Source organism: Ceratotherium simum, chromosome 38, assembly GCF_057802395.1.
Source record: "Ceratotherium simum simum isolate JZ-2026a chromosome 38, ASM5780239v1, whole genome shotgun sequence".
Taxonomy (NCBI): Eukaryota; Metazoa; Chordata; class Mammalia; order Perissodactyla; family Rhinocerotidae; genus Ceratotherium; species Ceratotherium simum.
In genome coordinates this window covers 21,180,398-21,204,113 of record NC_141937.1, presented here as the reverse complement: position 1 = coordinate 21,204,113, position 23,716 = coordinate 21,180,398, and the positions used below count along the sequence as shown (strand labels likewise).

Below are 23,716 nucleotides of genomic sequence, written 5' to 3'. Positions count from 1 at the left end.
GAGGCCAGCTCCGTGTCCTAGTGGTTAAGTTCAGCATGCTCCATTTCAGAGGCCCAGGTTCAGTTCCCCTGGTGTGGACCTATACCACTTGTCAGCCATGCTGTGGCAGTGACCCACATACAAAATAGGGAAATATTGGCACGGATGTTAGCTCAGGGCAAATCTTCCTCAAGCAAAAAGAGGAGGATTGGCAACAGATATTAGCTCAGGGCCAATCTTCCTCAGCAAAAAAAAAAAAAGAAAGAAAGAAATGCACATCTTTGTTACGGAACCAGGTTCGTTTTAGCCTGTCGCCCAGAAAACTAATCACCAAGATGATGCGATAGCAGCAGAGAGAGGGTTTTAATCACGAGGCTGCCAAGAGAGGAAGCCCAAGAACGAATCTCAAATCTGCCTTCTCCAAAATGGGCGCTCAGGGATATTTACGGGGTAGGAGGGCAAAGTGCTCTGAAATGTGGAGATAGATGATTGGAGGTGAGGAGAGGTGCGGTAACTGATGATCTGCACAAGCGTAGTCAAACTTCATGCCTCTTCATAAGACACATGTTTACAAAATGGCCACGACCTCATGATCTGAGGGGGGCAGTTTTAGCACCTTGATGTCAAAAAGATCACTTGTTGAGTATTTGCGCAGGCCCAGTTGATGGGCTGGTGGTCTCAACCAGCCTGAACTGGACAAGGGGTCCTAATTCCTGAAAAACAGCTCAAACATCCACCACCATGGTGACCCAGGTGTCAGGAAGATGTCATCTACAGCAACCTAGTGGGAGTCGGATAGCACATTGCCTGAGAAGCACAGCTAACATCGGGAGGGTGAACAACTGAAAGCTATAATTAGTAACTGCAAAAAGAACTTTAGTTACTAGCTACCTAATCCTCAGTGGCTAACTGTTTAGCGGTTTCATCCCGGGGCCCCAACCTGAACTGGAAACTCTGGGAATTTCACCTTGTAGGGGAGGACAGGAGAAAATCAAACCAAGCTTTATAACATGAGTACATGGGAGAGACCCAGGAAAACTGAGTGGCTCACCAGAATGGCTGAAGCTGCCAGTTTAAATATCATCTTCAGCTAAAGACAAAGGAGGATGTTGGGGGTAGTGGTTTGGGACTTCAAAGGGAAGGAAGGCAATTCACCTGGAGATGGACAAGCAAATGTTTGGTAGATAAGAATGGGCTTAGCAAGGACCCTCACAGTCTACCCATACCCAGAGTTATCTGTGGTGCTGGCCTGTCCTGGGGACAGGTCTTTTTATCTTAAATTCTTTTAGGCAGTTAGTGGGAAGGTCAAAGTTTCTTTCAGTCTTTTATTCTATCAAGGCAAAGAGACACATTTTGGGGTGGCCAATTTTGATCCCCCACAATCTGATACGGACTCAAGATTGAACAGCCACAGGTCTAACACAGAAGCTTCTGGGAGAAAATGCAGAGGCTAGGAATGATCTAGGTTGTTTCCAATCCTCCAGCCTGGGAAGGACTGGATGACCCGGGAAAGGGTCCGCCTTGGCCTCCGGGAGGTTTCTGTAGGGGTCGTGCGTCTGGAGTGGAAAGGCGCTCCCACAGGTGGCTGACCCAGGCTGATTTGTCTCCCCAAAGCGCACAGATTGGGAGCTTTAGCTAAGCATCCTCGGGGTTGCTTTGGGGTAAGGCTGGCCTCCTTAGTCATGCAGCTGAGCGTGCAGCCCTCCTGGGGTCAGCCGGCTGCGGCGCCCGGGACAGCGGCCGCTCCCGCCCCCGCGGGGAAGGGGGCGTGCTGCGCGGACTGGACCGCTCGGTCAGGTGACAGCGGGGACGCGGAAGGCCGGGCGCCCGGGAGGCGGCGCGAGCGCGCGGACGGACCGAGGGCGCGGGGACATGCGGCCCCCGGGGCGGCCCGCGCTGGCGCTCCCGCTCCCCCTGCTGCTGCTGCCGCTGCTGCCCGCGCCGCGCCCCGCCGCGCGCTTCCACCCCACCTGGGAGTCGCTGGACGCGCGCCCGCTGCCCGCCTGGTTCGACCAGGCCAAGGTCGGCATCTTCGTGCACTGGGGCGTGTTCTCCGTGCCCAGTTTCGGGAGCGAATGGTTCTGGTGAGCGCGCCCCTCTCCGTCTCCTCTGACCCCGCTTCTGTCCCCGGCCTCCAGCCACCCACCACCCAGCCCGTCGCCTGTGCCTCGTAGTTTTGGCCCCTGGTCAGTTTCGCCGCCGGCTGTGTGAGCCGGGTGGAGCATTTCCGGGAGTGAAGCGTGTAGTTGGCTGTGTAAGTGGTTCGTCCTGGAAGAACACTGAACTTTTCTTCTGTGTGACTGCGGTGGTTGTCAGACACTTAAGGCGGCTCTGGCTTCTCAGCGTCTTGATAGTGGCACGTATCAAGTTGTAGTTATCACACTGTAACCACTGAGTCACTAAAACGGCAGAAATTAATCGACTTGTGCGGGGTCATGTGATGGGCGCTGAAGCCTGGGCCTAAACTGTCCCAGGAGACCAGCCCCGATGTCCCCTGGCTGCTCTGCTGCTGTCTGCCAATTTTCAGTTGTCTTGCATGCAGTACAGTTAAAACATAAACTTATGGGTATGTGAAACGTCTGTTCATTTGAGCATGCATTGGCTTTTTTTTTTTTTTTTTTTTTTTGGCGAGGAAGATCATCCCTGAGCTAACACCTGTTGCCAATCATCCTCTTTTTTGCTGAGGAAGATTGGCCCTGGGCTAGCATCCGTGCCCATCTTCTTCTACTTTATATGGGACCCTGACACAGCGTGGCTTGATGAGCTGTGCATGGGTCCACACCTGGATCCGAACCTGCGAACCCCAGGCCACCGAGGCAGAGCGTGCAAACTTAACCACTGTGCCACTGGCTGGCCCCTGCATTGGCTTTTTAATGTTAAAATGTTGCCATGTGAGGCTCTAGGAATTAAAAGAGGGTTCTAGAATGTTACCCTAAAAAATAAAACCCTAAATATTAATAGACTACTGTACGAAAGTGCTACACAAAAAAATTGCTCTTTAGGTTTTGCCTTGAGATCTCTGTAAAAATGTGCATGGTATCTCTTACAACTTTGAACTGTTTCACATACTTTTCCTGATTAAATATTTCAGGTATTCAGTTCTTCAAGATAGAAGTGTTATCAAATACGTATATATATGTTGATGCAAATAATTCATAATCAATCTATAAATCAAAATTGGGGTGAGTTTATTTTGAGCCAACCCTAAGGACCCAGGAGAGTACCTTCATAAAGGAAGGAAGCACTCCAAAGAAGCGGAGTGTACAGACGGGTTATACACCATCTTCGAACAAAGAACATACATCACATATGACAGGAATGTCCCTTTTACAATAGTCATGACGTTGCTTTGCTGGCACAGCAGGTGGGTGGTCACGAGGTGAGCACAGCAGGTTGGTAATTATCCTCAAGGGAACGCCAATATGGGGGAAGACGCATCCCCATCTTTAAGGGCATCATTGTGGTCTTTGGGACATTGTAAATGTTTAAAGCAGATGTCAATGCATGCTCAACAGGCCACATAAGACCTTTTGGAAAAACAAGATCAGGATGAATTAGTTTTAAACCAAATGACTTCCTCATATATTCCAATATATCCTATTGCTTGTCATTTATTCATCTCATATATATGTGTATATATATACATATATAATATGTATATTTATACACACATATATTTCTAAGTACAATAAGAAAATAAGCAATGAGTATTTGTACTTAAATCTACTTTATACTATATACATAGTGTACATCAAATTTAATATATACAATATATAGTACATACAATACAGAGTATAAACTATATATTGTATTAACATTATATTGTATACACTGTACCACTTTCTACAAAGAGATTGACTTTCTTATTAAGTTAGACCAGTTCATGTAAAAGAACTGTGTAAGCTATGGAGTACTAGTCATATACTCTTTTGAAATCAACTTGTAAAACAAGGGACTCTTTCTTTATCGTGTATTATCAAACATACTTTCTTCAGGATGTTATAAATCTTTATTTGCAAGTTTTGTGTTGTAAGGCATTTTGAGTTTGTTTTTGAAATGTTTCAGATTAGCTAGGTACGTAAATGAACAGATTTTCGTCTGTTTATATTAAGATATAATAAATTATACTTTGTTATTTTGTTCAACCATAAAGATTAGGTAAATATTCATTTGTGCTGGAAGAGGATTTGATGTTTGTTAATTGAGAGCCGTGCTCTGCCAAAAACAGCTAGTTTTGAGTCATTTTATTTGCAATGGTTAGCTTTTCATTTTCTACAAATGAACACAAGGTTGTGCTGTGACCTAGAACAATAAAGATACTTAAAACAAAAGAGAGAGCCAGCCCTAGTGCCCCTAAAGTTCAGTGCACTCCACTTTGGCAGCCCAGGTTTGGTTCCTGGGCATGGAACCATGCCACTCATCTGTCAGTAGCCATGCTGTGGTCGTGGCTCACACAGAAGAACTAGAAGGACCTACAACTAGAATATACAACTATGTACTGCAGCTTTGGGGAGGAAAAAAAAAAGAGAGGAAGATTGGCAACAGATGTTAGCTCTAGCCCAATCTTTAAAAAAAACCCAAAAAACAAAATAGAGTATATTTTTGATGGTCTGGAAGTGCATTAACCCTGTAGAAGATTCTTTAATTATCTATAGTTTCCCTTTGTGTCCCCTCTAAACCTCTGCTCCCCACCCCAGTTTGACTCAGGACAGATAACAGTAGAGATGATTATATCCAACTGTCCTTAATGGCAATTCAAAACCAAATAAAATGATGGGCTGTTTACTGTAAGTGCCTCTTTTCATTTCTATTAATATAAAATTTGAGAAGTGACTCTAGATCATAGTAGAGAATAAAAGTTCAAATAGACTATGGTAGGGGCCGGCCCCGTGGCGTAGCGGTTAAGTGCATGTGCTCTGCTGTGGCGGCCCAGGGTTCGCTGGTTCGGATGCCAGGCGTGCACCGACGCACCGCTTGTCAGGCCGTGCTGTGGCCTCGTGCCACATAAAGTGGAGGAAGATGGGCACAGATGTCAGCCCAAGGCCAGTCTTCCTAAGCAAAAAGAGGAGGATTGGCATGGATGTTAGCTCAGGGCTGAACTTCCTCACACACACACAAAACAAAATAATAGACTGTGGTAGGAGAAAATAAGAGAAATCCCTTATTCTATTCAACTTTCTGACTGTCCCCATTTCTTTTTTGTGGTTCAATTTAAAAGGTAAAAAAACATCATGGATCAATTAGGATTCACTTTAAGGTGTAGAAAACCCAAATAAAAGGCGTAATAATAGGGGCTTGTTATCATACACAACAAGAAATTTAAAGGTAGTTGGCTAATGATGAAATCAAAGACCTAGGCTCTTTCTGTCGTCCTCAGCCTATTGACTTGTCCCTTCATGGTTACATAATGGTGGCCAGGCATCACTTTACACAGCCTTGTCCAAAGGCAGGAAGGCCGGTTTCTTTTTCATTAGGGAGGATACTGTTTCCAGAATCTCCCAAGTTGGCTTCCCCCTTGGCCAGCTTGGGTCATGTGTCCATGTTGGAGCTGCGATGGAGGCTGGGAAGGTCTGTACCTGACTTTTGGGCAGGCAAACCATAGTGCCTGTGACATATGTCCTTCAGTGACGTCTTCTCAGCAGGAAGAACCTTCTCTTCATCTTTGGGAATGGAGTGCTGATTATGGATTTGCTCATCCTGTAGAAACACTCTTAGGAAAGAAGTGATGCAAAAAAGTGGAAGACAGGTCAGAGATGAGGCTTGTGTCTATTTCATGAGGATAGTTACGCTATGTTTCTCTAAAATGTATAATTATGTTTTAGATATGGCTTTCCTCATGAAGATTTGCTTAGGCAGTTTAGGCCCCATTGCCCAGAATAAATACAGATAACAAGTAATCCTTGAAGGTTGTGTCCATATATTAAAATAACAGCATCTTCTTAATTTTACTGTTGCCTTCTCCCCCACTTGTTCTCTGCTAATGAATATAATAGGTGCAGGCTATATTTTAGACATGTAGCCTTCCTTTTGAAGACTTCCTCACCTATATTACAAAGGACTAGCTATGTCAAGATACATACTACACGTTGCAATTTAAAAGTGAAGAATTAATGGTCCGTCCCGGTGGTGTAGTGGTTAAGTGCGCGCGCTCCCCTTCAGTGGCCTGGGGTTCGCAGGTTCAGATCCTGGGCACGCATTGATGCACCGCTTGTCAAGCCATTCTGTGGCGGTGGCCCATATAAAATAGAGGAAGATGGGCAAGGATTTAGCCCAGGGCCAATCTTCCTCAGCAAAGAGAGGAGGATTGGCATCAGATGTTAGCTCAGGGATAATCTTCCTCACAAATAAAATTAAATAAAAGTGAAGAATTAAGAGTGAATGGGTGGCTGGGTTGTCTAGAATGTTCTAGTGTATAAGCTGAGTGGATTTCGCAGAGGGATAAATGGAAAACGAGGGAAGTTTGGGTTTAAGCTTTCTTTAAGGCAAAGTCATACCAATGGGGAAGGGAGAAAGAGAATCTGGGTCACATTTGAGTAAGGGGAATTAGTAAAAGGAGCTGGAGCAATTATTTCAAATGTTCACGTGCTGTCTCCGTTTCTCTCCTTTAGGTGGTATTGGCAACAGGAAAAGATACCAAAGTTTGTGGATTTTATGAAAAATAATTACCCTCCTGATTTCAAATATGGCGATTTTGGACCACTATTTACAGCAAAATTTTTTAATGCAAGCCAGTGGGCAGATATTTTTCAGGCTTCTGGTGCCAAATACGTTGTCTTAACATCCAAACATCATGAAGGTAAGTAAGTGCAACATTTTCAAACCCTGATAATGGTTACGAAACATAAAGTAGTTTTTTTGGAGAAGACACTAAAGCAAGTTGATCCACCTGAAATCAGAGTGTTTTCTTGGGAGCAAACATAAGTGGCTACTGACATTTGCTTATAATTTAAGGGACCACGTGTTCCTCCCAATTAAGAAGAGAGAAAGATCATACCTTCCACACCACAGAGAAAAAATGAAAAATGATCACATTTTGTTATAGGCATCTTTAACAATATTTCCAAGATTTGATTAAAGTTATTTGAAGTGGGATGTGGGTTGCAGGTCAAACTTTATGATTGGAATTGTTCTCTTTCCTTTCATTCCACCTCTGTCATGCATTCTGGGAAGGCACCATGGGGGTTGTGCCACTGTAGTCTTGCGTCGTTACCAACATACCTGGCTGCGCTTTTGGCCAACTCTTAGATGGCCAAATGGTGGACAATTTGCTAGTGATGAAGGTGACACAGATCACCTGGAAGGAAAAGGATTATGGAACTGGAATGGTGCCCAGAAATATCAGAGATGGTGGAAGAATATCTAAAAGGAAACACAGTGGTCGTATTAGGGTTCTCCAGAGAAACAGAACCCATAGGAAGTAGAGTATATATAAAGAGGTTTATTATAAGAAATTGGCTCATGCAATTATGGAGGCTGAGAAGTCAGGAGAACCTATGGTGCAGGTCCAGTCTAAGTCCAAAGGCCTGAGAACCGGGAGAGTGGATGGTGTAGGTTCTAGTCTGAGTCCCAAGGCAGGAGAAGACCGATGTCTCAGCTCAAAGACAGGCAGAGAGAAAGAATTCTTTCTTACTCAGCCTTTTATTCTATTTAGGTCTTCAACAGATTGGATGAGGCCCACCCACATTGGGGAGGGCAGTCTGCTTGATGCAGTCTACCTAATCAAATGTTAATCTCATGTAGAAACACCCTTATGGACACACCCAGAAGAACGATTAACCAAATATCTGGGCACCTCATGGCCCAGTCAAGATGACACATAGAATTAACCATCACAGTGCTCGGACATGAATAGGATGGCTTGCACCCATTACCATTCCAGTACCTATAAGATCAAGAAGGCATCAACAAATTCTTATTGTTCCAAATTCACCTTAATTCACTGGACAGTTTTCTTTGTGTGACCATCTTTGCCTTGATATAAGAAACTTTGCCACATTATTTTCTCCAGGGATGAGGGGGAGAGCAGGGGTAGGGAGGGGAGTAGGAGGGAAGAATCAGAACCAAAAATCTGGAATTATCTTAGAATATTTTTCCCTTTGGCCACATTCTAGTGGCTTAATGATTTTCTCCTATAGATGTTTCTCCTGCTGAGATGGATATTTATAGTGTATTTGCGTGCGAACATGTGGATATCCTGATGTCTAGGAACTTCTCCAAGCTGGCACAAAGTATTACATAGTGAGCTTATTTAAAAAAAAAAAAACATAACAACTCTTAGTCATACTGTGAGGACAGATGATGTAGCCCACATTTATAAACTTTCCAGGACCCATGTTGTCTGATGTTTTCATTGCTTATGGAAAAGACCCCGTTGACCTCGGTTAGGCAGGAAGAACACTGTGAGCTTATAGGAGTGCTCTGAACCGAAGACCCATGTGATTTTGCGCTGCCTGACATTAGGGCCTGTCAAGTTGAAACATTTTGAATAGGACTAAATATCAACAGTGCTCTGAAGCTTACCACAAACATCTTTGGAACAAGCGTGAGCTGTTTTAAAAGCTTCTTAAAAAATGAATCTAAAGAGTGTGTCCACCTTAGACTTGTCCTAATTTACAAGAGTAAAGTGTTTCACCAAAAGCACCTTAAATATGTCTGTTCTCAAAGATTCTTTTGGATTTTGGTAGGACAGTCACAATATACAGTCATGCTCTGCACGACGACATTTCGGTCAATGATGGACCGCATATACGACGGCGGTCCCATAAAATTAGCACCATATAGCCTAGGTGTGTAGTAAGCTATACCATCTAGGTTAGTGTAAATATACTCTATGATGTTCGCACAACGACAAAATTGCCTAAGGATGCATGTCTCTGAACGTATCCCCGTCCTTAAGTGACGCACAAACTGTACTTATGTTCCTAGGCACTAACTAAAATTTTGAGGCTTTTATATTATTTCTTAAGTATTTCAGTTTATATATCACTTCTAATATCTTTATATAGAACAACCAGCAATCTAAATGCAAATTCCTTTTAAAATGAATTATTTCACGGCTGGCCCGGTGGCTTAGCGGTTAAGTGCGCGCGCTCCACTACTGGCGGCCTGGGTTCGGATCCCGGGCGCGCACCAACGCACCACTTCTCCGGCCATGCTGAGGCTGCGTCCCACATACAGCAACTAGAAGGATGTGCAGCTATGACATACAACTATCCACTGGGGCTTTGGGGAAGGAAAAAAAAAAGGAGGAGGATTGGCAATAGACGTTAGCTCAGAGCCGGTCTTCCTCAGCAAAAAGAGGATTAGCACGGTTGTTAGCTCAGGGCTGATCTCCCTCACACACACACACACAAAAGAATAAAATGAATTATTTCAAAGTGGTTGTATAATGGCAGACATTTTTCTTACCCATTTAATTGGTAGATAATTCACTTTTAGGTAATTTAAAGAGCAACATCCAAGCTTATGACAGTAGAGTAGGGTGAGATTACAAATGGTGGGTGTATTTTAAAGTACAGAACCTCTAGGGAATAGTGCCCTTCCCCCCTGGTTAAATGAATAGTGAGGCTAAAGGAGATTTCCTACTATACATGGATCGCCAGTGTTCTAAAAATTACACTCTAATAAAATAAGTAATCCTAAAACCAAGGACTGTACTGTAATCTTAGCTGTGATCTGCTAATGTTGATTGTCGATTTTGTGCTAGACTCTGCACTAGCAGTTGGGTGGGGATATAGCAGAGACCTCTGCAGACGTGATGCTGTCCCTCAAGGAGCTTATAGTCTCAGAAGGAAATAGGAGATAGATCGGACTATACAGACCTTATGGGTACCTTGCGAGTTACTTTTAAAAATCTTGGTTCCACCTTGTTTAAATTCTCATTTGCTTCTCCTATCAAAGCGGAATATATACCATGAAGACGACTGTCATAAAGCAGTTGTGTGTAGCAGCAATTATCATGTGTACTCTCTGATTTGTGTTGGTGTTTGCATAGGTGGAAACTGACTAGAATAAAATTGACATGCTTACATGGTTTTTCATATGATGGCACAGGCTTTACCCTGTGGGGCTCGGAGTATTCGTGGAACTGGAATGCTGTAGACGAGGGGCCTAAGAGGGACATCGTCAAGGAACTAGAGTTGGCTGTTAGGAACAGGACTAACCTGCGTTTTGGACTCTACTATTCCCTTTTTGAATGGTTTCACCCACTCTTCCTGAAGGATAAATTCAGTTCATTCCACAAGCGACAATTTCCAGTTTCTAAGACCCTGCCTGAGCTCTACGAGTTAGTGAATGAGTATCGGCCCGAGGTCGTGTGGTCGGATGGCGATGGAGGGGCCCCAGATGCCTACTGGAACAGCACGGGCTTCTTAGCCTGGTTGTATAATGAAAGGTGTGTGCGCTATTCCATTGCTGGGGTAACCTTACACGTTCCTAATACATGTGTAACATTTTAATTCCCTTGCTTCTTGAAAGATTTCCCTTCAGGCTCATTTGTGGTATGGGGGAGGCAATTATTATAAATCATGCTTATTAGATATATCAATATTTACTCACAATAATCAAGTTACAAATCAGTATTCAAATACAACTCAATAGTCTGATTTTAAAATCAGACTAAAAATCACGGAATCAAGGACTTTGAAGACGTTAATTTTGTGGGTCCCCCATTTTCATTTCCTATTTGGGGACCACTCTGTTTTTTCATCACTGTTTCTGATTACGTGCTTTTCAATTCCTCTAACTGCTTCTTTTTATCCTCTGACCCTTTGATAATCTTTGCTGCTCAGTCATGTCACCCTTGTCTGTCTTTCCTTCACGGTCAGCATTCTTAGCTCTTCCTGTTTTTTCCTATTGCTTTCTAGCATGTTCCAGGTTGCCCCATTAGAACAGGGAGTTCTGACTGAGCTCCTCTCTTAGGCTTCAACTGTATGGACCAAATTTACATTTGGAACTAGAAGGTACTCGGTTTTGTGCTATGAAGTCGGGGCATTCTGCTTGTGTTCCCTGGGCCCACAGAGGGCACACATACAAATATGGTCATGAACCACATGATGATGTTTCAGTCAACGACAGACCCTGTAGATGATGGCGGTCCCATAAGATTAGTACCATATAGCCTAGGTGTGTAGTAGGCTATACCATCTAGGTTTCCGTAAGTACACTCTGTGATGTTCGTACAATGACGACATCACCTAAGGATGCATTCCTCAGAACATGTCCCTGTGATTAAGCAACACATGACTGTACTCTGGAGAGCTCTTTTTTTTTTTTTTTTGGTGAGGAAGATTAGCCCTGAGCTAACATCTGTTGCCAACCCTCCTCTTTTTGCTGAGGAAGACTGGCCCTGGGCTAACATCCGTGCCCATCTTCCTCTACTTTATATGGGACGCCGCCTCAGCATGGCTTGATAAATATTGTGTAGGTCCTCGCCAGGGATCCGTACCTGTGAACTTCGGGCCGCTGAAGCACAAAGCACAAACTTAACCACTACACCACCGGGGCTGCCCCTGGAGAGCTCTTGATACTTAAAACAGCAGCTTCTCCAGGTACTCCTTCCAACGGGAAAGACTGGGAGCCGTCCACTTCAATTTGTGAATCAAAACTGTCCCCTCTAAGTGGAGAGGGGCAGGAGGTGCCACCTGCTGTGATAAATAATGTTGTGGGGATATTTCAAGCCACAGTGAATTAATTCCATGATGACAGCAGTCGACTTGGCTGAGATTATTCTATATTAGGCACAACTGTAAGGGAAAGAGAAAGGCTAGAATATGTCTGAGATTATTCAGTCATGGGCGAGAAAAATGTCTTGAGTGTACATTCAGTTTTGGCTGTCACTCACAATATGGGGAGAAGCTTCAAATAACAGTATAATACTCTTCTAAGTGCTATCTGTGCTGGGCACTGGGCTGGGTGTTTTACATAAATTATTTCTGTTCTAATAATAGATGAGGAAATTGGTTATTCAGAGGAGTTAGGTCACTTGCTCTAGGACAGGGAGCTTAGAAAGTGACAGAGCCACAACTGCAATCATCCTGGGTCTATTTGATGTGAAAACCATGGGCTTTGCGTTACATTCTGCTATGGTTATTTTTCAGCAGCGGATTTCAGTCAGACCTCTTTTCAGTCAGACCTCTTCAGTCAGACCTGTCAAATGTTTTTTGACATTTCGTTTTACGTCAAACAAGTCTTACTTTCTGTTTAAAAAAATTATACTTTTGGGGCTGGCCCCATGGCATAGTGGTTAAGTGCTTGCGCTCCGCTGCTGGTGGCCCAGGTTCGGATCCCGGGCACGCACTGATGCACCGCTTGTCAGGCCATGCTGTCCCATATAAAGTGGAGGAAGATGGGCATGAATGTTAGCCCAGGGCCAGTCTTCCTCAGCAAAAAAAAGAGGAGGATTGGCATGGATGTTAGCTCAGGGCTGATCTTCCTCATAAAAAAAAAAAAAATTATACTTTTCATTTCAGCCCTGTTCGGGACACAGTCGTCACCAATGACCGCTGGGGAGCTGGTACCATCTGTAAGCACGGTGGCTACTATACCTGCAGTGACCGTTACAACCCAGGACATCTTTTGCCACATAAATGGGAAAACTGTATGACAATAGACAAGTTTTCCTGGGGCTACAGGAGGGATGCTGGGATCAGTGACTATTTTACCATCGAAGAATTGGTGAAGGTACGTAAAATGCCTTGTGACCATTGTGGTAACATTCTTAATAGTGTACGTGTGTGAGAATTATTTGTTATAATGTATATAGCTCAGTGGCCTGTGAACACGGGACATTATTCTATCGTCTATGTTGGTTCTCCTGGATAGTGACTATATATGCGTGTATAAGTCCATAAATACGACGTATTAACACATTCACGATGGAATTGTTTTCTCTCTCTAAAAACTATATAGCAACTTGTAGAAACAGTTTCATGTGGAGGAAATCTTTTGATGAATATTGGGCCCACACGAGATGGCACCATTTCTGCAGTTTTTGAGGAGCGATTAAGGCAAATGGGGACCTGGCTAAAGGTGAATGGAGAGGCCATTTATGAAACCCACACTTGGAGATCCCAGAATGACACTATCACCCCGGATGTGTGGTAAGTTATTCTTGTCACCAAGTACTGTTTCACAGGGGAAGGTGTTCAGAATTTCTCACAGATATAAAGAGAAAAGTAGGATAAAAATGAAATTGGATGAATGCCTACCTCTATAAAACACTTTCCAAACTTTATTTACTGTAAAGAGAGGGAAGGGGAAGAGACTCATGTGGTTTTGAACACTTATTGTTTATCCAGTTGAGCTTAAATCATCTCTAGATGCCTCCTAATGGCAGACAAATTTTAGTGAAAAGTAGTCAGCTCTTATAAAAATTGTAAGCCATTGAGAAACATGAAAAATGCTGAGTGGTTAATTCAAAAGAGAGACTTCTGTTTAGTCAGTTAAGTAAGTTTTAACTTTTGCCCATGTTACATCACATCAAATTACCAGAGAAGAGGTGCCGAAGGGCAGAAAAAAATATTAAAAATGAGCCCAAATAATGGCATTAATTAATTGATTAAAAAATTTGTAACTTGTTCATATGATTCAAATAAACTAAACCTGAAGTTTCTTTAAAATTAGCTTGCTAATTTCTTTTCTAACTAGAATCTTCTTTAAAAGCCTTGTCTCAGGCTTCTGTCTGAGCTGTGAAAGGTTCCGTGTGCCAATGAGCATCTGAACCAAACTGCAGATATGATGGTTTCTGATGTGGGGTCTCAACATACATAAATAAGAGGATTATGAGTGAAACTCGAGAAATTCACCTTCTGTGGCCACCAATATGAGTACAGCCTGCTCAAGTATCAATCAAGAGGTTGGACTGAAGGTTGTTCTTTGATCTTACTTGACTTATAACTTGAAAATTGTCCGCTCATTGAAGAAAATAAAGTAAAGCAATCTAGACAGAAGCAACTAGTTGAAGAATTTCAGAATGTTGGGTCTGGGAGAAGCCATGATGAGAACCCAGCCCCAATCCTTCATTTCACAGAGGCTAGTTTAAATCTGGTTTCGGAATTTGCTTCCTGGTTTATATGTGACTATGAGGGTGTCTGATTTCATAATCACTGCAAAATGATGAGGGACCTCTCAATCATTAACTGTTATTCCATGAAGTTTTCTTTCAGTAAGTAAAGATAAAAGCCAAGATACTGAAGTGATTTTTTTTTTTTTTTTGGTGAGGAAGATTAGCCTTGAGCTAACATCTGTTGCCAATCCTCCTCTTTTTGCTGAGGAAGACTGGCCCTGGGCTACCATCTTCCTCTGCTTTATATATGGGACGCTGCCACAGCATGGCTTGATAAGTGGTGCGTAGGTTGGTGCCCGGGATCCGAACCCAAGAACCCTGGGCCGCCGAAGCAGGGCGCTCGAACTTAACCACTACGCCACTGGCCTGGCCCCCAGATACTTAAGTGATTTAAATGTCCGTATTCACAGTTCTTCTAATTCGCTGGCCCCTCAGTTCCCGTCCCTCCTCTCTTCTGGGCATCTCATCCACTCTGCTTCGCTGCCCTCTTTCTTGGTCATAACCTTAGACTTTGCCTCACCAATAAAGGCACCTCTTCCATGATCTCAATCTGAAGCATTCTGCCGTCTAACCACCACCTCTTCTATTTCAGCTCACTCCACACAGCACTTCAGCCTCTGCTGCGATCTGTAATCCACTGATCACACCATCTTTGTTCCTATCACTCTGTCTCTCCCTGAGCCCTCTCATGTCTTCCTCTTCTTTATCCAGGTCAGATTCTGTAGCCTGTCACTCCATTGCATACGCCCTCTCCCTCTGTCGTACTCACAGGACTTTGATTAAAACCTTAACTTTGATGAAATTCAGCTCTACTGGGGCTGGCCCAGCGGTGTAGTGGTTGAGTTCACGTGCTCCGCTTCACCGGCCCAGGGTTCGCTGGTTCGGATCCTGGGCGCAGACCTACGCACCGCTCATCAAGCCATGCTGAGGCGGCGTCCCACGTAGAACTAGAAGGACCTACAACTAGGATACACAACTATGTACTGGGGCTTTGGGGAGAAAAAAGAAAAAGAGGAAGATTGATAACAGATGTTAGCTCAGGGCCAATCTTCCTCAAAAAAAAAAAAAAAGACTTGGTCTTTAGTGCTTTAAATAAAAAAAGTTCAGCTCTACTTTATTTCATGCCTGCCCCTGGGCAGCTAAATGTGACTAGAAATACACACATACACACACACACACACAATGTCAAATGATCTCACTTTTGGCGGTCAAGGCCAACCCCTGTGTCCTGGATCCCATCCCAATATCCACCCGAGGATATCGTTCTAGCAATTCTCTCCTTTTGCTCCTCATCTTCAATTTTCCCTCTTTATTAGATCCTTTCCCATCAGCATGCAAACATGGTATTTCTTGCATCTTAAAGCAAGTACTCTTTCCATCCTAACTTTGATTTCCAGCCACCTTCCCACTTCTCTCCTTTCCTTTATAGTCAGACATGTTGAAAGATTTGTTTTTACTTGCTATCTCCAATTTCCTGCTGTGGTTTTTCTCTTGAACCCCCTCTGGTCAGGCGTCCGCGCCACACTCCACAAAGTCCACTATCGAGGCCCACAGTAACCTCTCCCTCGCCAAGCCCAGGGTCAGTTCCCAGCCCGTTGTCTGAGCTTTCGGCGGCATCAGCCCCAGTTGATCGCTGTCTCTCTCTGTCTTCACTGTGCCTGTTGGCTGCCCTCCTGTTTCCTTTGCTGGTTCCACTCCAGGTTCCCAACCACTAAACCCTGAAGTGCCCAGAGGCTTAGTCCTTGGAGTTCTATTCTCCGTTTACCTTACTTCCCTAGGTGATCTCGTCCATTTTCATGGCTTCAGATGCCATACTGATGACCTCTAGGGTGCAGACCTCTTTTCTTGAACTCCAGACTCCTATGTTCAGCTTCCTAGTCAACATCTCCACTTGGAAGTATAAGCGTCTTAAACCTGTTGTGTTCAAAACTTAGGTCCTAATTTTTAAATTTTGCTCTAAAAATTAGCTCCACCCACAGTCTTCCCCATCCTCACTTAACCGCAGATTCATCCTTTCAGGGGGTTGTCAGGCCAAAGACCTTGGGTCCTTCACTCCCCTCTCGTTTCCATCCCACAGCCAATCCATCAGCAAATAACATCTTTATCTTTGAAATATATCCAGAATCTGACCACTTCTCATCCTCTCTCTGGCAACCCTCATCCTTTTAGTCTCCATGGTCTCTCCCCTGGATTGTTTCAGTAGCTTCTTGACTGTTGTGTTTCCATCCTTGACCCTTTAATCCCTCTGTCCCAAAACCTTTGAAATAATAAGTCAGGTTATGGCACTCCCAGGCTCACATTTTTCCAGTGGCTTCCAGTCTTAGAGAAAAGGCCAGGCCTTATAGATGCTTACAAGGTCCCCTAAAAACTGGCTCCTTGTTGTCTCTGTGATCTCGTCTGCTCTCCTGCTCTCCCTCACTTTCTTTCTCTGCCCTCCATGCTGGTGTATCAGCAGGCCAAGCACACTCTTGCGTTGGGACATCTGTGCCTGTGGTTCTCTCTTGCTCCAGATACCCAGGTGGCTCTCCCTCACATTCTTCAGGTCTCCTCAAAGAGGTCTTCCCTGACTGTTCTATTTAAAATAAAACCAGGTCCCTCCTTTCAATCTAGCATGTTCTCTCTCCTCCTTACCTGGCTTCAGTTTTCTCCATAGCACGTCATCAGCACCTGACATATATTTATTTGCTCATTCTAATTTCTCCCACTGCAGTGTGAGCTCCATGCGGACAGGGACTGTGTTCAATACTACATCTCCAGCTCTAACACGGGGATTCGCATTTCAAGACTTCAATAAATATTTGTCAAATAATTGAGTGAAAATGAACGAATTCTGTTTTCTTTGTCTACAGCTTACTCTTATCTTTTTTTCTCATTCATCCTTTAAGTCTCAGATTAAATGTCATTTTCTTGGAGAGGCATCTTGTTGATGTCTACTCTAAAGAGATCCCTTTGTTATAATGTCTCAATTTCCTTTTCTTTCATAGTGCTTAGCAAAGTCACACTTTATATTATTTGTGTGATTTTTGAATGTCTGTCTTCCTCACTCTAGTCTAAGCTCCCTAAGAATAAGAACTAAGTGTGCTTGTTTTCTGTCGTATCCCTAACACTGAGCATGGTACTCAGCCCAGCGTTGACATACAGATCTGTGGAATGAAGGAATATGAAGATTTGAATCCGCAGGTGGAAAGCCAGCTACTCTTGATTCTTACCCTCTTCGCTCAATTCCTCTGCCTATTTCCAGCTCCATGAGAACAGTTTGGTGAAGAGTAGTACTAGAAAAATCTTTGTTCCAAGAACTTCCTTTTAGTTTTGGGGAAGTAGGGGAGGGAGGTGCTGTGATATTGTGATTTATAATAAGAAATATATATTTGGTCTTCAACCCTGTTTCTGGCACAGAGCTCTTAAAACTCTTAGAATTTCTTAAGAGATGAGAGCCATAAAGGTGTCTTTTGTTATGTTAATGAGGTGACTTGTGGACCCCACCTAAGGATGGGGCTGGTTGCCAGGAGTCTCAACCATGTGATTAGAAGGTTGGAACTTTCAGTCCCACCCTCAACCTCCAGGGTGATGAGAAGGGCTGGAGGTTGAACCAATCTTCAATGGCCAATGATTTAATTTATCAGACCTATGTAATGAAGCCTCCATAAAACCCCAAAAGGACGGGGTTTGGAGTGGAGGTGCTGGGAGAGTGCCATGCCCGACAGGCCATGGAAGCTCCATGCCCTTCCCACACACCTTGCAAGTAAAATGCTTCTGTGGGTTTTGTGAGCCACTCTGGCAAATTAGTCAAACCCAAGAGGGATTCTCCCATCTAGAGCCCGTGGGTCAGAAGCCCAGGTGACAACCTGGACTTGTGTGATTGGCGTCTGAATTAGGGGGGGCAGTCTTGTAGGACTGAACCCTCAACTTGTGGAATCTGACACCATGTCTGGGTACGTAGTGTCAGAATTGACTTGAATTATAGGACACTGAGCTGGTGTCTGAGAATTGCTTGGTGGTATGGGGAAATCCTCCCCTTAACACACATTGGAATTGGGATTAGAACCCTTTTAGGTGCTTTTTATGCTACCATGGGACTATTTTTCCTTCCCTCTATTAAAGAAGCCATTGGTAAATATTTACTAAATGGAAGTATCTCTATAAAATAATTCCAGACCTGACCCATAATGAGAAATATTACTGTACTTTTTTTCCCTTTTAACCAGGTACACATCCAAACCTAAAGAAAACTTGGTCTATGCCATGTTTCTCAAATGGCCCACATCCAGACAGCTGTTTCTTGGCCAACCCAAAGCTACTCTGGGGGCAACAGAGGTAAGAGGGGATCTTATCTTTATTGTTCCTTTAAATTGCTAACTAGTATATCCTGATGAAAACATAACTTTTAACTTCAAGGAGAGCCTTATATGTGCTCCTCTTATACCTCATAGGAATAATTTTAACGTTTGGCCAAAATTTTTGAAAATTTTCTTTTATTTCCCAGAAAACTAAACTTATAAAACAGCTGCATTATCTCCATGAATATCAGTGTAAAACAGATATTATCCTTCACAGTCATTCTATGTTGTTCACGTTCACTGCATGCATCCAAAATGATTCTTTTCATAAAACTGGAATCTAGATTCTTTCCTTGACATCCAACCCCAGAACACATAAAAAAATTTGGAGAAAGTGAAAGGTTATCTAACACTTGTAACCATCAGATCCGGCATTGAGTTTCTTTTGACATATTCTATAGCTTATTTTTAAGAAATTGTCCATTTCCTTGGATGTGAATTTTCCATATGCTTTTCCTTGTATCATCTTTCCATATTTCATTTCTAACACTGTGGTTGATCAGGCAGAAAAGAAGATGGAGTTTAATTCCAGCTTAGTGGCCTGGGTATGACATTATCTTTTTATTTTATCTAGGTTCTCTTTGGCCCCATTAATATTGTTACTTAAAAGTTCATTATTTTTTATTTTTTTGTGAGGAAGATCAGCCCTGAGCTAACATCCATGCCAATCCTCCTCTTTTTGCTGAGGAAGACCGGCTCTGAGCTAACATCTATTGCCAATCCTCCTCCTTTTTTTCCCCTTTTTCTCCCCAAGTCCCCAGTAGATAGTTGTATGTCATAGTTACACATCCTTCTAGTTGCTGTATGTGGGACACCGCCTCAGCATGCCTGGACAAGCGGTGCGTCGGTGCGTGCCTGGGATCCGAACCCGGGCCGCCAGTAGCAGAGCGTGGGCACCCAACCACTAAGCCACGGGGCCGGCCCCTCGTGGGTTTTGTTTTTGTGTTGCTCTACTTATAAGCAAAGTTTTTTGGTTCAAAATAACTGTAAACATGTAGAAAACTGCTTATTTAAATTCACTTAGGGCCAGCCCCGTGGCTTAGCGGTTAAGTGCGCGCGCTCCGCTACTGGCGGCCAGGGTTCGGGTCCCGGGCGCACACCGACGCACCGCTTCTCCGGCCATGCTGAGGCCATGTCCCACATATAGCAACTAGAAAGATGTGCAACTATGACATACAACTATCTACTGGGGCTTTGGGGGAAAAAAAAAAGGAGGAGGATTGGCAATAGATGTTAGCTCAGAGCCAGTCTTCCTCAGCAAAAAGAGGAGGATTAGCATGGATGTTAGCTCAGGGCTGATCTTCCTCACAAAAAAAAAAAAATTCACTTAGCATAGTACTAAGGATAGAAAACAATTACAGTAATAATTGATCACACTTGTGTTGTTGATTAGTGGTTGTTATTGGAAAATCTGGGAAGAGTGGCTGGCTGAGGGAGGGGAGCCTTTCTCCAAACATGCTGTGTAGGAACTGGGCAGGCCTAGTTGGGCAGACTAGTTCCAGAGTCGTTTCCCTACTCTGACACTCCATGCAACCTTTCCAATTCTTCCCCAACTCCTGCACACTTTTGAGAGTAATTTAGAAGCAAGAATACAAGAGCAAGACAGATGTATGATTCATTTGGATCAAGGGTTAAAACAGCTTGTGAACCACTAAATAAAAGTAAAAAATGAGTCTCCTGTGTATAGTGCTTTTTAAGAAATACCAACCATTCTTTCCCCAAAAATAGTAAGCGAGTGAGTCAAAGAGATACGTTTGGAGACATCTGTGTATATGTTTTTAATTTCAGGTTAAACTACTGGGACATGGAGAGCCACTTAACTGGATTCCTTGCAAGCAAAATGGCATGATGGTAGAATTGCCACGTCTAACCTTTAGTCAGATGCCCTGCAAGTGGGGCTGGACTCTAGCACTCACGAATGTGACCTAATCTGCAGCCGAGTGGTTCACGCTGCAGTCACAGCCAAGACCAGGAAATATCAGGTTTCTAGAATTGTAGCACAGGGAGAAAGCAAATGTAAAATTGGTCAGGAAAAATCAAGTAATTACTTAGGCAATTCAGCCCTTTTTCCCTCTTACTCCCTCAATTTTTTCTTTTCTTTTCTTTTTTGTGAGGAAGATCGGCCCTGAGCTAACATCTGCCAATCCTCCTCTTTTTGCTGAGGATGACTGGCCCTGGGCTAACATCCATGCCCATCTTCCTCCACTTTATATGGGACGCCGCCACAGCATGGCTTGACAAGTGGTGCGTCGGTGCGCGCCCGGGATCCAAACCGGCAAACCCTGGGCCGCCACAGCAGAGCACGTGCACTTAACCACTTGCGCCACCAGGCCGGCCCCCCCTCAATTTTTTCTTGAATTACCCCTGTGACTGTTCTAACTCTCTTGTGTGCTTTGCTGTCGAAGTCTTTTCACATTGAGCTTATTTCCACGTGTGATTCACAAGTGGAGGTTTTTGTTTTAGAGAAGCCAGGAGTTGGTGGTGTTAAGGACTGAATTGTGTCTCCAAATGCATATGTTGAAGCCCTCACCCCCAATATGACTGTATTTGGAGATAGGGCCTTTAAAGAGGTCATTAAGGTAAGTGTGGGACCCAAATCCAGTACGACTGGTGTCCTTATAAGAAGAGGAGACGCAAGGGATGTGAGCACAGAGGAAAGACCATGTGAGGACACAGTGAGAAGGTGGCCTTCTGGAGAGGAGAGAGGAGAGGAGGAGAGAGGAGAGGAAGAGAGGAGAGGAGGAGAGAGGAGAGGAGAGGAGGAGAGAGGAGAGGAGGAGAGAGGAGAGGAGGAGAGAGGAGAAGAGGAGAGAGGAGAGGAGAGGAGGAGAGAGGAGAGGAGGAGAGAGGAGAGGAGGAGAGAGGCCTCAAGAGAAACCACACCTGCCGACACCCTGCGCTTCCCACCTCCAGAACTGAGAGAAGACACATGACTGTTGTTTAAGCCCCCCAGTCTGGCCTTTTGTTATGGCAGCCCTAGCAGGCTAAGACAGGTGCTATATTTCCAATGCTTACAGTAATTGTCTTTTTATAAAAAAATTTTGTCTTTTTCCTTTTGGTAATAAAACTGATATATGTTCACTGTAGATATTTTAAAACACACAGAAACACTCAAAAGTAAAAATCACTGCTCAGACCACTGTTCACATTTTAGTGTATATTCTTCCAGCTGTTTTGGGGGAGGTGGGGTGTGGGGTTGGAGCTGTGGGCCTATTTTTGTAGATGGGCTAATTTGAAGTCCAGTTTAAATTAATAAATTTGCTTCTATTTGCCTTAGAGCAAATTGAAGTTGAAAACCTAGTTAAAATTTAGGAAGTCTATTCAGATCTCCCCTAAGAATGAAGCAAAATAATGAAGCAAAAATACACTGATTTTGGTGTAAATATAAAGAAATGCTGATTAAAGAACTCACTTCCCTCAACTAAAGATGCTCAATATGGCCAGACCTTTCTTTGAAGTGCCACAGGTCCAGTTTCCACATTAACCAAAAGCAGACATCTCACTGTTTCCAAAAAATGTTTCAAATAGAGAAATAAAACACTATTCATATTTATTTCCTAAAATCATGCTAAAGTTGAAAAATTAAAAAAAAATTACTCATGTTGAAGTTCCTACAACTACCAAAATTTTGAAACCATGCAAAATATTTACAAGAACAAAAACTTTAATAGTTCTAAATCCCAATTAACATTTTATTAGAGATCCAGTGTGGACAGATTTACATGATCCCACACACTAGATAAGAAAAAACAAAAAAGGGAAAAAAACCCAAACAAACCCAAATAAACAGTGATACAGGAATCTTATCATAAAAGTAGGGTCATCTGTTGGAAGAAAGTATTTTTGAGACTAAAGCCTGTCAACCACTTAAATTCTTACCCTTTCTTTACCTTTACAAATTGAGAATAAAGGGGAAAAATGGAAACATTTAAGCAACTTATAGTTAGATATAGGGTTTACTTAATGAGTAGCTATGAGGGGCCTAGATGACAAATACAGCTCGGCACTCAGAGGTGCTGATAAAATGCTTTGCTAATAACCGGACACTATATGAAAAAGTATGAGACCCCAAATTTAAATTTAAGATATTATCTTGCTTATATGTGAAATGTACTACAACTAAATCTCATAGCAAGGATTTAAAAATATTCCAGCAAATTCTTAGTATTATCTGTGGTATGGAGGGCAAGAATTATAGTAACGATAATTTAAAATCAGATTTCTCCTTACTTATTTCAAGTCAATAGTTTTTATCCTCCAACCAATTAGTCCTTTACCCAGAGTTATTAATAGGTATAAAATTGCCTTGTTTAAATTTCAGCAACTTTTGATTTTTCTTAATGACTAGAGAACAGTTGAAGGCAAACCAAACTAGATTATTAGTCTGAATAATCTAGACATTGATATCATTTTAAATATGGACATCACCTTTAATAAGATTCTATCTCATTTTCTTATGAATGCCATATTGGAGCCACACAATTACGCTAAAAGGTCAGGCTATCCAAATCAACAGGAATTAGGACAACAGAAAACAAGACAGATGTTTTGCCTTCTGTTCATTTCAATTTTGTAAGGAAGAGATGTGACTAGATAAAAATCTTCCTGCCTAACTTCAGAACTAGTAAATGAAATGCTCGTAGCAAATTTTTATATATACACAGCAACAAACACATTTACACAAGTTTGAAGGAAAAAAAGTAGAAGCTGTTTTCAGTAATCTCCGTTTAACCAACTCACCAGATGGACTGATGCGCTCCGTTTCCTTGGGGAAGCGTACTGACTGACGCCCAGGGCAGGCTGCAGGTTTTCAGTGAGTAGGTATCTGTCTGGCACACCCTTCACTTCAATTTCCACTTGCTGCAACGGAGGTTTACCCAGGGTGCACTGAGTGACTGCAGTAGGTTGAATAGTATTCCCCAAGACTTCACGTCCACTAGGAAGCTCAGAATGCGGTCTTACTTGGAAACAATGTCTTTGCAGATGTAAGTAGTGAGATAAGTACATAGTGGATGTGGGTGGTATATACTGGATGTGGGTGGGTCCTAAATGAGGGTATCCTTATCAGAGACAGAAGAGAACACGGACACAGAGAAGATGGCCAAGTGGAGCCAGAGGCAGAGGTTGGAGTTCTGCTGCTACAAGCCGGGGAACCCCTGGAGCCACCAGAAGCTGGAAGAGTCAGGGACGGATCGGAGGGATTCTTCCCTAGAGCCGTCACAGGGAGCGTGGCCACGGAGTCACCTTAATTTTGGACTTGTAAGCACCAGAATGGTGAGAGAATAAATTTCTGTTTTAAGCCACCCAGTCAGTGGTCATTTGTTAGGGCAGCTCC

The 23,716-nt window shown here is 43.2% G+C and overlaps 1 protein-coding gene across 2 annotated transcripts; it reads left to right on the top strand.

Moving 5' to 3' along the window:
* Positions 1–1,825: 1,825 nt before the first annotated feature.
* FUCA2 (alpha-L-fucosidase 2) lies at positions 1,826–21,517 on the top strand. Of its 2 annotated transcripts, none has more exons than XM_004440969.3 (7): positions 1,826–2,063; positions 6,588–6,775; positions 10,033–10,372; positions 12,450–12,660; positions 12,889–13,079; positions 18,250–18,358; positions 20,170–21,517. In XM_004440969.3, the coding sequence occupies exons 1-7, from the start codon at positions 1,852–1,854 to the stop codon at positions 20,308–20,310; spliced, it is 1,392 nt and encodes a 463-aa protein (XP_004441026.1). In that variant the 5' UTR covers positions 1,826–1,851; the 3' UTR covers positions 20,311–21,517. The 2 variants fall into 2 exon arrangements, with proteins under 2 accessions (XP_004441026.1, XP_087281296.1); XM_087425170.1 differs by lacking the exon at positions 1,826–2,063 and adding an exon at positions 2,103–2,233.
* The last annotated feature ends 2,199 nt before the right edge of the window (positions 21,518–23,716 follow it).